The 13,846-nt window shown below is 47.0% G+C and overlaps 2 protein-coding genes across 3 annotated transcripts in view; one reads left to right on the top strand and one right to left on the bottom strand.

Annotated features, from left to right (window-relative positions):
- Window positions 1-2,420, bottom strand: part of LOC120513397 (uncharacterized protein KIAA1958 homolog) — a 22,376-nt gene extending 19,956 nt beyond the window's left edge. Inside the window, exon 1 of the mRNA XM_039732844.1 lies at window positions 21-2,420. The gene's annotated coding sequence lies outside the window, so the exon portion shown is untranslated. The remainder of the gene's footprint in view (window positions 1-20) is intronic.
- The window catches only part of PTBP1 (polypyrimidine tract binding protein 1), a 26,965-nt gene that overhangs the window by 450 nt on the left and 12,669 nt on the right, over window positions 1-13,846 (top strand). Inside the window, exons 2-4 of one of the 2 annotated variants that reach the window (XM_039732891.1) lie at window positions 3,131-3,161; window positions 12,654-12,732; window positions 13,238-13,410. In XM_039732891.1, coding sequence (XP_039588825.1) covers window positions 3,131-3,161; window positions 12,654-12,732; window positions 13,238-13,410 — 283 coding nt within the window. The remainder of the gene's footprint in view (window positions 1-3,130; window positions 3,162-12,653; window positions 12,733-13,237; window positions 13,411-13,846) is intronic. The other variant, XM_039732899.1, reaches the window with a different exon arrangement.

Here is a 13,846-nt window from a genome sequence, read left to right as displayed (position 1 = left end):
GGGCTCCCTCGCCGCCTCACCTGAGCGCCGCAGGTACAGCCCCGCTCCCGCTGTCCCGAGCAACTCCGGGAAAGAAAACTTCCCTCCGCACGCTGGGAGTTTCCAGAGCTCAACTTTATCTTGGGCAACGTCGATTGCTCTTTAACCACCGCCCGGCGGGCCTCTCTGCGGCAGAGTTCGCTCTGTTTTATCAGAGGATCTCTCTCGAAAACGAGCTCTCCGTGCTTCTTTTCTCCTGTCTGGCGTGGGGTTTTTTTTAGTGATGTGGTTTTTTGTTTCTTCTAGCTAGCAGTAGTTAAGATACTTCTAAAGGCCTCCAAGTAAGCAGTTTGTTTTCTCAGAGCCGTAAGTACGGGAAGCCCAAATTAGTGCCTTCTCGCTTTCTGCCTCAGAACACTGGTCTGGGCGTAGTCACATGTCTGGGCTTTTTTACACGCTGAAAGGGTGGCGTCTCAGTGTTGTTTTCATCTTAAAACCCGTAAAAAGTACTGTATCTTACGATTTTTGCAGTCTAGGGTTGCTTTGCTGCTTTTAACCAGTTGCTCATCGAGTTGAATGGTATTAAAAAAAACCAAAAAAAAACAACAAACCCAACAGATTCTCAGCACATGAGATCACACATTCTAGTGGCAAAAATCGGTTTGTTATCAGCTGTAGTTTCAGGGAAGGCGGATGTTTTGTGCGTGTTAAAGTAGTTGCTGTTTGAATGTAGAAGTTGTAGTGTAACACACGAGGCTCAGTTACCCCTCATCTTTGGGAGATCCCGGTGCAGGATCCGTTTGCCCTGTGAAAGTGTCTCCTGCTAAAACTTCAAAAGCTGCTTCGGAAAATAGTTTTAGGTTTTGCCGAGTTGGCAGTGAGTGGCCCCTGGCTCAAGGCTGCTCCCATCTCTGTCTCCCAAAAATGATCCTGAGCTGTGCCCGAATGATCCCCTTTGAATAAGTTGCTTTGTTAAAACATGCGACGAGTCCTTGTGGGCAGTCCTGCTTTGGAAAATGACCTGGAGGTTTTACTGGTGCTGCTTAATTTTTCCTCTTGTTGCATAGGAATTATCCCAATTTTTCCACGGGAAAAATATTTTTTTATGAAGGGCTTTATTGCCTCTTCTTCTAGAAGTGGGAAAAGTTTTAATCCCCTCCTGGAGGCTGCAGGACAGGAGAAAGAAGCTTGGGATAATTTACTGAGGGGGTGTGTGAACTGGCAATACGTTGCATGTTTTTTGAATAAAAATTCTGAAATACTTCTGAAACTTGTTTCCTGTGAAATGTGTTATCAAGTGGGTTACAACAATATCCCAGGAATCGACAGTTCTTGGCAAATAAAATGACTCTTCCTGTTGCATATTTCTAAATGCCATCCCCTGCTAAGGCACTTTATGTAAAACATTTCCTGTGTGAGAGGCCCACAGGAGGAACAGGAAGTGGGAGAAACTGCTCTGGGGTAAGTTGTGGAGTTTGGGAAGCGTGGGGCATTCCCTGCTCTTGCTGTGCTTTGTTGGCAGTAGTTTTTTTAAGGTTCTGGAAACGCCTGGATTAGCGTTTATATGCTAGCTGCGGAATGCGCGTGTGTTTGGGGATGCTGGCTCCTTGGAGTGCTCCATGCAGACGGGTTTCATTAGTGATTAGAGCTGACCCTCAGTGCAGCCGGGCTGTCACACACGGCCTTCTCCCAGGACTTCAGAAAACACGGAGCTATCCACGGCCTTCTCCCAGGACTGCCCTGGAAAACACGGAGCTGTGGCGTGAGCGGCCGCAGGACCGGCCGTGCTCCAGCTGCAGGGCTGGGTTATGATGACACGGCACCTTGGGGGAAGAGGAACTGCCAGGAGCTGAGCTGGCTCTGCGCTTCCTCTGTAAAGCTGGGGACACTCCAGTGGCCCAACGATGTCGGACAGGACTTGGTGCAAGTTAAGAATTGCTGCAGGAGGAGAGGCAACAAAAACTAGTAAATGCACCTTTTTTCGCGTTAAATCACCATGTAGAGTTGGTTTTGAGTACTTCAGGTTTCTTATTGTTGGTTTAAGGACTGCTGTGCCTGTTGTGTGCCCCTGCTCTGTGGGGCTGCTGCAGGTCAGTCAGCTGGCCACTGCTGCATCCTGTGCTCTGCAGTTAGAGGCAGCTCTTTGAGAGGAGTGGAACCAGGCAGGGCTGTGTCCGTGGCAGTCCAGAGGGTTCCTTTCTGCTCTGCATTTTGTGTTGCTGCTTTACAGGGGGTTGGAATTTATTACAAAAAAATACAATCACCAGTGCAAGGGTATAACTAAATTCTTAGGCTGTCTGGAGCACTCCCATGAAGCAGTAACATGGAGGTGCTCTAAGGCTCTGGAAGATCTCCCAGGTCCAAGATGCCAGGCCGCAGGCAAGCCATTCTGACTGCATTAGTGGACATTGCTGTAAGGAGGTGTGTGGTGTGGTGTAGAGTGTTCAGTGCTGATGGAATCTGGTGTGGTACTCTTTTTCATCTTAGCTAATCAAAACGCCTTCGTTTTAGGAGGCTTAAGTGTCTAAGGTGGAGTTTAATAATTGAGTTTTTTGTAGAATTGGTAGAGGAGTCCTTTGTAGGGTGTACCCCAGGCTGGGATTGCCTCGACCTCTGGGCACTCTGCTGGTCTGGCCCTGCTCTGGCAGTGCTGGCGTGGCATGAGGGCTGCTGTGAGCCCTGGCTCCTTCTCTGCTGGGACACAGCTGGGCTCTGTCCCTGGGACCACCGGAGCTCTGGTGTTGATCTCTCAGCTGTGCTAGAGCCTGCTGGGGCTCTGTGGGTGTCGGGGACAGGAACCTCAGAAGGGGATGTTGGTGACAGAGCTGACTCGTGATGCTTTTCCTCTCGGTGTGGTCAGAGTTGAGGTCACATTGCTGGGCTCGGGGGGTTCACCCCCACCCCGTGCCCTTGCAGGAGGAGCAGGTGCTGCCATAGGGAGTGGGAGAGCTGCAGTTTTCTGGCACTGCTGGGTCTTGGGTCTCCACCATCACCATCTAATAATTTTTCCTTGTATAAACTGTCCTTGGCTCACCTGCAAAGACAACTGTGCACTTTGACTTGCTTTTTTTTCTTACTACTGTAAACTATGCTGGATTTTTGTGGCAAACCTATCTAACTTTTTTAATCCTTTTCTTTCTTTTTTCTACAGCATTGTCCAAGATATAACAGTTGGTACAAAGGTAGGCACTTCTCACTTTTTCTCTCTTTTTACACTGCTCAGCATCTTTACCTAGTTTTAGCCTCACCAAATGTAGATCTTCAGCTGTAAAGGGTTATTTCTGGTACCACATAAATCGGTTTTAACCAGAAGGTAATTCAGTTTCATATGCATTTAAAATTTATGATGTGGCTCAGCATTTAGCTCTTGTCATGTAGGCATTGATGATCAACTTTATTGCACTTAGAAACAGCCCTTTCCCTTGCTAAAATGTCAAGCCATGCTTGTTACTTGTGTGCTAGACAATGCTTCTCCATGAAGAAACTGGTCCTTTTCCTTTGGAGAACTCCATTCCTTTGTTTGTGTGAATTCCTGCTCAGTTACATGTCAAAAATCCTCCTGCCACAAAAGGGAGGGCTTAGCAGCTGATTTTTATCTCCTGTGGGTACAGTAAATATGCCCTTTGCCCTTCTAGTCTCAGGTTTGGAAAGGGCAGCCTTAGCCCTAGACTCAGAGTGCTGGCAGAGGCTCCTTGGTGGCCGCGGGTGGCAGCAGGCACCGGGATCGGCGCCGAGCTGCAGCGTGCCAGGCCAGAGGGGGCTCCAGGGTTAGGGTTTGACTGGGCCAGTGCTGTAACTCTGGGGTCAGCACTGCAGTGAACTCAGCCCTGTGTGTGTGTTGGCTGTTGGTGATGAGGCTGAGTGGCACCTGACCAAGAGCTGCCACTCACAAGGGCCAGGGAAGTGATGCCAGGGACTGATGTGGAGCAGAGCTGGTGCACTGGGAGCACCAGCAGCCCTGCAGAATGGGGTTGGAGCATCACACAGAAGGTGCTGTTGGCCAGCAGAGCTTTGTGTTGGAAGTACAGAGTGAGCTGTGTTAAGCACAGACAGCCTGGCAGTGCTTTAGGGGTCTGAAGGGGCTCTAACAGCTGTGGGGGAAAGGTTGCTCAGGAGCAGGAATCTCAAATTTGAATTAATGATAGTGTCTGGTTTGGGTAAAAATGTTGACTGATGCAAGGAGCTCAGTTTGCCGTAGGATGTGAGGAGGAGAGCCTTGAGCCTGGACAATAAGGTTGGTTAATAGTTCATAGCCATTATGAAAGGTGGACCAAGGCATCCCTAGAGCAGTTGGATACAACATCTACTGGGAAACTGGTTAATGTCGGTTAAGGTCCCCTGGTTTTTAACAATGTGTAATTTGTAACTTTTAAAAGTGGTTTTACATAATTAAACTTAACCAGGAAGCTTCTGAAACTGTAGTTGTAGATCTCAGTGAAGCTTGGAATTTTGGGGTGTGGGATTGCCTGCCTCATTGCACCCATCTGGGGGGATTCCAGAGCCTGGTTGCAGTCAGATGAGGTCTGGGAGCAATCCCCTCTGAGTGCCTTCACCTCTGGCGTGGGACAGCATTGTACCCACAATTGTGCTGGTCAGACAGCAGGTAGGGAGGGGTGAGACTAAATTGTGCATGGAACATGAGGTTTCTTGTCAAGTCCGACGAGACAGGTTTAAAGAAAGTTGAATATAAATTTAAAGAGTGGCAGAAGCAAGCAGGAAAGCTGAATCATCTTGGTAAAGGTAAGCTTTCAACTGATTTTTGCTGTAGCCACGTTGTCTGATTGTGTTTAAGTCATTGAATGTGCAGGTGTAGCTCTTGTAATAGGATTCCCTTTGTTAGTACTTGGCTGTCGTGGGTTTCTGTAGATAAATTGGAGTCTGTGCATTTCTGAGAGCCAAGTGAAGCTTCTCCTGTGCTCCCATCCTCTGCCTGGGTCAGCCACATCAGACAGCTTCCCCTGCTCTGGGATCCAGCACAGACTGAGGTGTCCATTCTGTCACCTGTGCTCATGAGACCTTCCTGGCTGAACTCCCAGGTCACCCGTGGAGATCTGAGCTGGAAAATGGTTTTTAATCTGAGGTGTAAATTTACTGATTCCTGATGTGTATGTACACAGAAGGTAGGAATTTGTTTGGATGTTGGAAGATGACAGTCCCCAAAATCTCTCAGCTCTTGCCATGCTCAGTGACATCTACTGAGCTCCCAGTAACCTTGTCCATGATCTATACTGTGACTGGAATGTCCCAAAGCTGGCTCAGACAAGTAGGAAAAGTGCCTGTGACTCAAACCACTGCTGGGCAATGTGTCACAGCAAACTCCCAGTGGCCTCTTGGTGTCTTTCTCTGAGTGCTGAGCTTAACTTGGAACTTGAAGACTTTATGAAAGTCAGTTTTTTTCAGTTTGCTCAGCATTATTGCTTTAAAAGGCAGGCTGCTGGCATTAAAAAAAAAAAAAATTCTCACATCCTTAATTTAGATATCAAGAGTATTTACACCCACTTACTAATTTTTCCGAGGTCTTAATTAAATTTAGTTTCTTTAACTTAAGAAGCCCCCAGGTGTTCCAAGGGCTTGCTCTTCTGAGTACTGTACTGCCCAATGGTCTTGTTTTTAATCAGGTGTAATTGTAGTAGCCATTCCAGGCTCCTTAGCTTAAAGTGTATGAATTTGTTTAGGAAGCTCATTGCTGTTCTGGTGTGGGGATTCTTGATGCACAGCCTGCTGGAATGTCCTGCAGATCAGAAACACATGATCTAAGTCTTACTTCTTTCATAATTTCACTGCTGTCTGAAGAGGAAGTATGGCCCTAAGATGGAGGCACAGTGTTTGAGCTCTGAGGTGCTCTTTGACCCTGCAGTTGCCTCTTGCAAGTAGTCTGATCAAGGTCTCACTCTGTTGTGTCTCTTTGCCCTTTGTTTAATTTCCCTGCATATCACTGTTCCTTCACACTCTGAGCAGGACTAGAGAGAGGATGAACTGTGACACGTTGCTGTTCTTTAAGTGAAATTGCATTTTGGTGATTGGAAAAGTCTCAGAATAGTGTAGGTGCTGAATAATCCCATCGTTTCTTGGCTAAGTCAAGCTCTGCTTGAAAGATTTCCCTTCCAGAAACCAAAAGTGCAGTTGTGTGGCGTTTGAGAAGTTAATTTTTAAAACAGGCTTTGCTGGAGTGTGATACAGGCTGACTGCATAGAAGTGATTTGTGGTGAAGCCAGGATCTTTGCCATGGGAACAGTAATTATGGCTTCAGGCAGTGGGCCAAGAATGTTGTGAGGAAATTCCAGTCCCCTCCTATGGTTTTAGTTAGAGGCTGCAACAAGCTGGCTCTTGTGGCCTCCCCATCAGGCGTGAGCACACATGGGAACCACATGTTGGTGGCAGGGGACAGGGATGGCAGTGGCTGCTGGGTGGCATCAGGTCACCTGGGTGTGCCAAACAGCTCCATCTCACCTGAGAGTGCTGCATGCTGCTTTGTGCACGTGGGTCATGTATCTGTTAATAAAATGATTTTAGAAAATACTGGATTTAAACCTCAGGCCTGCTTTGACTTCAGTCTGTGATGGTTAAAAAAAAAAAGAGAATATTTAATACATGTGAGCTCACTCAGCTGTACATTTTGAAGTTGTGGGGATGGACTCTGCTCTCTGACATCTGTTTCAGGTACTGTCAGACTGGAAAACGCAGGTATGCTGGTGCTGCATTTGCTGTCCTCTCACACCAGCAGGAAGAGGAAGTATTATTTCTTTATGGCTCTGGTACAACTCTTCCAGGCTTCCTGTGAGAACACATTGAATGCTGTGCCCAGCTGGGCCAGCCCAGTTGTTTGAGCCACCCCATTTGTGGAGCTGCCTCTGCACAGCCACAGTTCAGGTGCAGTTGTGCTGCCTGGAGAGTTCCTGCTAAACCCGAGTGTTCCGCTGCCCCCCTGACAGATGGGGCAGAAATATCCTTCCATGAGTTCTGTGTTCCTGGGGTGACTCATCCAGCACTATTTCTCCCTGATAGGATTTCTCTTGAGCTTTGCCAAGGCCTCTCTGCTCCGTGGCAATGGCTTGAAAACTCAAGGTTGAGTAGTTAAATTTCAGCTTGGGAGCGGTGGATCATAAAGCCTGGGCGTGTGCTGCCCTACCGAGCCAGCATGACTGCATTGCTGCAGCACTTGGAGTTTAGGAATTTTGGGCTATTTAAACTGGCCACACCTTTTATTTGCTCAAAGGGCAGGTTTGTTTCACAGGGTGTCTCCATAGTAGCAAAGACTGAGAAGGAAAGTTAGGAGGGGCTGACGGATGAGTGGGTTGAGGATCCGGCTTTGCTGCGAGCCTGGTGTGTGCTCGAGCTCTAATAGAGCTCATTGCCAAAGCACACAGGGTGAGCAGGTGCAGCACTAGAGGGTCTGGTGGCTTTTAGGAACTCCAGGGCCTGTCTGCAGCTCTAGAAACGGGGCTGGCACTTGCAGCAGTCCTGTGTGAGGAAACTGCCATGCTCTGACCATCTCAGCCAGCTTCAGAGGGGCTGGGAGTGTGTGTGTGCATTGGGGATCCCAGTGGGGAGCCTGCCATTGGCTCTTTGTAGGGATATCAGCCTCAGTCTTGTCCAGAGGGAGGCTGTAACAGTTTTAAAAGCCTCAAGTGGCAGGTGACTGGTGTTTGGCAGAGTGTGGGTTGAAAATAAGTGTCCCCTGTGCCTGCCAGATAGGCTGATGCCTCTGCCACAGATCCACTGTCCATGGAATATGCTGACTGCTGGGGTGGACTTAATTTGATTAATGGTATATGTGTTCTTCTGTTTGAACTGGTACATCAGCCAAGAGCGATTTAGTGAAATAAATTGATCCCAACTGCTTTGGTTCTGATCAAATGATAAATTGCATGTCCAGTGTGTGAGTGACACCAAAGTGGGAGCAGCGTCACACTGTGGAATCTTGAAGTTGTTTTATGTTGGCTTCAGCTTCCTGGAGACTCTTGGGGATGCAGGTGTGTGTGTGTGTGTTCTTCAGAAGTGTTTCACAAAAAAAGTTGACTCATGGTTTGTTTGTGACCCAAATTGGAATGTTTTTCACACTGCTTTAAATGACTAAAGAGTTCTGGAGGCAGGAGAGGGGATTAGAGGGGAAACATAAGTGAGCTGTGCTGGACATGAGTCTTTGGTGGAAGGCAAGGAAAACTGGCATCCTTCCTAGTAGTTTAAATTTAGTTCCATTCTTGAATCTCGAATCTCTCAGCAAAAAATGTTGGAATGTAACATGAGTGTGATGATGATGTCATCAGACTGGATTTCTCTTAATAGTTTCTTCACAGAGATTTGAGCTGTGAACTGAAGGATCAGAGCATTCCTGCATCCCTCTGGGACTGACCTCGGACAGCCCCTGATGAGCCACTTGCTCCTCCTGTGCTCAGAGGCATTCTCTTGCCTCTTTGATCAGAGCAGAGGGTTTTTGTGAGCTCAGTGGTCTGACTCATTTTTTTAAAGTATTACAGTGGTCTTTTATTTGCTCTACAATATTTTTCCAAATTTAGAGAAAGTGAAGAACAACAATGCCCATGTGCTCTGGCTTCTTACAGGACAGATTTCTTATGATTTCTTTTCAGAGGGGGTTTCCAGGTGCTGCTGCTCCCTGCTTTGCTTTCTGTAAGAGCCTGTTAGCTGATGGCCTGCTTGCCTCCAAAATCCACCTTTTCCCTCTCAAAGTACTGCTATCCCATGTCTTTCAGAGTAGTGTAAGGTGCTCCACACCCAGTTCTGCTGTTCCATAGAGTTTCCTCCATAAAGCAAGGAGAGAAATAGGCTTTTTGTAGATCTTGAGCTTGACCAGCCTGTGCCTTCTGGTCTTTTTGGTCATTGTCCCCTTCCTTCCCGTGTGGTCTTTTTGCCTTTGCTTTAATTTTGCTTTCTCCCTGAAAGTTGATTAATATCTTGTGTTTGATTTGAGATAAATATTTTTATAGTGGTTTAGTTTGTGTTTGTTTCTAGCCTTTTGCCCAGGCAGGATGCAGTTGACTTACTGTAATCCATTTAAAATAAGTGCTGGATCTTAAGTAGATAAAGGATTATATAGGGCAGCTGGGAATTTCTGTAGCACTAGGTGTGCTGATAGAAGCTGAGACAATCTCTGGCTTCATTCCAAAGTGTTGTAAGCCAGGTAAAATCCTACTGGCAGTGTGTAGTGTATGTGAGTGAGCTGTTGCTTTTTAAGGAAGAGCCTGGACAGACTAAAAATTCTTAGGCTTTACTTATTAAAACTTTAATGCGAGGCTTAGAGTTCGGGGCGTGGTCAAAAATACAACTGGGGGAGATAGGAAATATTAAGCTGTACCTTGCAGCAGCCTGTCTCTCCCTGAGTCTGAAAAGAGAATGGGGGAATTGTTGGCAGCGGGGCTGCCTGGAGCACGGTGTGTGATTAAATTAGTGCAGCTTGGGCAAGGGGCCTTCTGTAGCCAGGAGCATCAGGCCAGAGGAGGCTGCTGGCATGGAAACCCCTCCCAGCAGGGTTTCCCTGGTGCCAGTGTGCTGCTGGTTGGGGATTTGGATTGTGGAAACAGCCCTACTCTGCTCTAGGTGGCATCTGGCTGTGTAACTCCAGAAGTGGTGGTTGTTTTCAGTCAACAGGAAGGGGAGATTTGTTAGTTCAAATGAGGAATTTGATGTGCTGCGAGTGCACTGTGGCTTCTGCTAATCTCGTCATAAAAATACCAGCTGTAAAAGAATGGCTGAGCAGAAATGTCAGTGTAATTAATGCCTCTGTGAGCAGGGGTGGGAGCTGGGGGTTGGAGAATTGTGCCTTGAAGTGCAGCTGGGCCTCCCTGAACGACTCAGAGGGAGTGCAACAGGGAGAGAAGCAGTGCTGTGGGTGGATAGAGGTGAGCACCAAGCACCCTCACACCCTTGGCTGGGTTTCTTCCGTTTTAAACCTAAATTAAATTCTATGAAACTTCAGAATCAGTAACTTCTCTCCTGTCTTTCCCAGTATAATTCAAAATACCCAGTGGGCGCATTGTTGGTGAGAAACTCTTCTAAACCTGTTCAGCCAACCAGGCTTGCTTTGGTTCCTCTGCTTCTACTGAACTGGGTACTTGGTATGAAACATTTGAATTTATATCAAGGTTTTAAAGAAACTCTTTAGTGTTTCTAACATGTACTGAAAGAAAAGAGTCTGGAAAGAGACTGGTGATCCCTGCAGTATAAGGGCAGAGAGCTGATGGAGGCTGTTGAGTGCTCATTACTGTGGGCATGGTCATAGAGAACTGGGTTTCAGTTTGCCTCAAGTTTGGTTGTTCCAAAAAAGCAACTGTTTCCTGTGGTTCTCCAATATCAGCTCCAACAGGAATGGGGGAAGAACACTCGCTGTTGAAAAGTCATGGTCCATGCAGCCTCCTTGTGCTGGGGAGGCATGGGCAGGGCAGCACAGGGTGACCACTGAGGTTCCCTGGGGCACTGAGTCTGCTCCTCTCACACTTCAGCAGCCACTGGGAGATGTGGGGAATAACTTCAGTGTGACTGCACAGTGCTACATGTGCTGTCTGTAAACTTCTGTGTGTAGAGAAAAGACTTTGCAATAACTGCCTTTTTCCAACCATGGCAGTCTTCCCTCCTCGTTTGCATGTACTTCCAGCTGGGAAGCTTACAAATTGACTGCTGCTGCTTTTGATGTTGAACAATCATCCCCCCTCTGCCTCCCGGCTCTGGTCACAGTGGGCAGCACAGGCTGCCTCCAAGATAAGAGGGGAGTGGATTGGAAATTGCTCTCCTTAAAGAGACATGGACATGTGGAGCCTGGCTGCAGTGACATCCTTGTCATCCCTGCCTGTGAGGAAGTTAAAATGTATATTTTAAACAAGCTATTAGGAAAGCTAAATTCTTTCCATAATGGTATAAATGCTTGTTTTTCCAGTTTATAGTTTCCTAGTGTTGCCTGCGTGAGAGACAAATATGTGGCTCATTCTCCCAGCATTTCCATGATGGATTGCAGGAGCTGCCCACTGTGTTTGCACAGACACACCAGTTTGTACTGGCAGAGTTCTGGATGTGCAGAATTTTACAAGTTAATATTTAAGAAGATGTTTTAAAACATTCAAGTCCCGTTAAGGCCTGATGCAAAGGCTTTCATGAAGCCAGAAACACCTGATTATGTGGGTAGGGCTGTGTTTTGGTGAGTGGTTCCTGTCAGTAGCTGTCAGGTGTATCCCAGGCCCTGGCACAGAAAGCCATACCTGGAGTGGCAGCAGCAGTGCAGGCACAAGAGTGTTCTTAACAGCAAACCAGAGGATTTTTTCTAGCCTTGGAATTATGCCTTAATTTGAGTCATCAAAGGATGGGATCACAGTCTAATAGCCTCCCAGCCCAGCTTGCCTGTTGCTGCACTCAGGAATCGAAGTGCTAATTAGAACAGCTGTTAAAAGGCCCATTCCTAATGACTGTGCCATGTGAGGAGGAGGAGGAGGCCCAGGCCAGAGCCTTGGTGGGAGCTGGTCAGTGCTTGCAGGTGACCAGCAGCAGCTCATGAACAGTGGCTTGGAACCTGGCCTAATTCTCATCTTCGGGACATCAAAGTCCTTGAAGCCTCTTTGAAGAGCTGGCAGTGAGTAGTCAAACGAGAAATTCAAGATTTGAGGGGGAAAGAAAAAAACCCAAAGCGTGTGTCTGTAGCTGGGTGTTCTGGGGCTCTCAGTGACCTACTTTCCCAGCCTGTCTGCTGGGGGAGTGCACAGAGCTGTTGTTGTTGCACGGCTCCTGTTTCTGCAGGTGCCACCAGATACAGGGCGTGTGGAAGATAAGGGTTTCTGGTGCCATGGTGTGGAGCAGGGTATGTTTCCATTGAGGTGGGTGGGAGCTGCCAAGGCAGGGATGAGTTCTGAGCTTTTTTCTATCAATGAAAGCTTTTTGCTGTGGCGCCTCTGTTGAAGAGTAATGTAAAAATTTATGAGAAAGTGCTCGTGTGTGTTAGATCTGTGGTATCATGTTTGCTCACAGTTCACAATGGAATTCAAAGTCTTCCATGTAATTTACTTGAAATTAAGCCATGCTGATTGTAAGATGTGTATGCAAGTATAGATTGTGCTAAGAAGTCATTCATAGGCATGTTTGCTTTTGTCTTAGTAATGTTTTTTTGTGTCTGCTGCTTGGGTTGGACCAATCCTGGTCAGTTGAAGTGATTTAGGTGACTTTACAGGGAATGCTGTATCAGAAAATACATTCTACCAGGTCAGGGTGCTCCAAACCCTGTCCAGTCGGGGCATGAACACTTCCAGGAATGGAGCACAAAATGCACACCTTTGATTCATAACTGCCAAGTCATTCCCAAATAGTTTTGGCAGCTTCAGAGTGAAAATTCTGTGGGATGGGAGTAGTCAGAAACCTGTTTTGCCACGTATGACAGGAGAAGGTGCCTGTTGGGGCACAGCACTGTGTGTAGTGGCTTCACACAACTCAGCAGCACTCCAGCCCTGAGATCCCTAATGCTGAGCTGAAAAGAGATACTGGGTAGTGCTGCTCCATTACCAAACTGGATCTGACTGATTTTTAATTCATGGAGGTGAGCTTCACTGCCCACTGTCAGTATGTTTTCACTTACACTTGTGTTCAACTCCTCTCCAGCTTCTCAGTTGTTCTGCTTTAGGAGTGCCTGGGTGGAATTGAGTGAAATGCTGTCCATTTACCTGTCATCTGTTCTCTTCCAGCGGGCAGCTGAGGAGCTTTTCTCTCCTTGTGTTACTACTAACGGACCCTTTATCATGAGCAGCAACTCTCCTTCTGCAGGTAATATTGCATGGAAACAACCTCAGCAATTTATGATACTGCAAGGAGGCCTGGATTTTCCTTCTTAGTCATAATTTTAAAATCTCTTCATTTTTAGTCCTTACTAGGCCTTTTATGGGATGGTGCTGAATAATAATAATAATAAATGTCTGCCAACAACACTAGGCCAGGTGGAAAGGAATAAAGCACCAATCTGGGGTTAGTGGCTCAGACCTGCACTACAAATATGGGTGGGTGGGTGTGTGCTTTACACAAACTAGGAAATGGCCACTGGAGAATTGATTCCATTGCAGTGACATTTGGCTGTGTCACTCTCATAGTGCAGTTTGGGGGGGAAAAAAGAGTAAAAACTTGAATCTGAAGACACATGGTAACTTAGACTATGGAATTTCTCTGTAATAGTGCAGTAAGTGGCTGGGGAGCTGAGCCTGTGGGTCAGCAGTGGGAGATGCATGCTTCTTCTTGCAGACCCTTCTCATCAGCAGTAACTCTTGCTTCTTACCAGCTAATGGAAACGACAGCAAAAAGTTCAAAGGTGATAACAGAAGTGCCGGGATCCCATCCCGAGTGATCCACGTCCGCAAGCTCCCCAGTGACGTCACGGAGGCAGAGGTCATTTCTTTGGGCTTACCTTTTGGCAAGGTCACCAATCTTCTGATGTTGAAAGGAAAAAACCAGGTATTGTCTCCGGAACTGCAAGCATGGATTGTGTCAAAGGCTTGATAAGTTTGTCATCAGGAAACCAGCTCCAAGTTGTTTAAACAGCTGCCATGTGTTACGAGTCAATAACTGCTGCATACTCTTATTTTACTTTTCTGTGATTATCCCATGAGCTGTAGAAAATACCACTTTCAGGCTGCAGAAGGAGCTCAGTCCATAATTACAGGTTGTCACTTATAATTAGTGTTAGGCCTGGTTTGGAAATTGCAGGCCAGGGATTATTTGAACAGCAGTGCCATGAGTTGGCCTTTTTCACTCAGGCTTGCTTGACATCTGAGTTACCACTGTGTAACGTGGCATATTGAGGACACCTTTACAGATCTAGTAAATGAGCTGGGTATGGCTGAAATACTCTTGGGTAATGGGGGTGGTGTGCAGTAATTTGGTAACTAAA

This window comes from Passer montanus, unplaced genomic scaffold (assembly GCF_014805655.1).
Source record: "Passer montanus isolate IOZ18808 unplaced genomic scaffold, ASM1480565v1 scaffold112, whole genome shotgun sequence".
NCBI lineage: Eukaryota > Metazoa > Chordata > Aves > Passeriformes > Passeridae > Passer > Passer montanus.
Note: the sequence above shows the minus strand (reverse complement) of the source record. Positions and strands in the feature narration are given on the sequence as shown.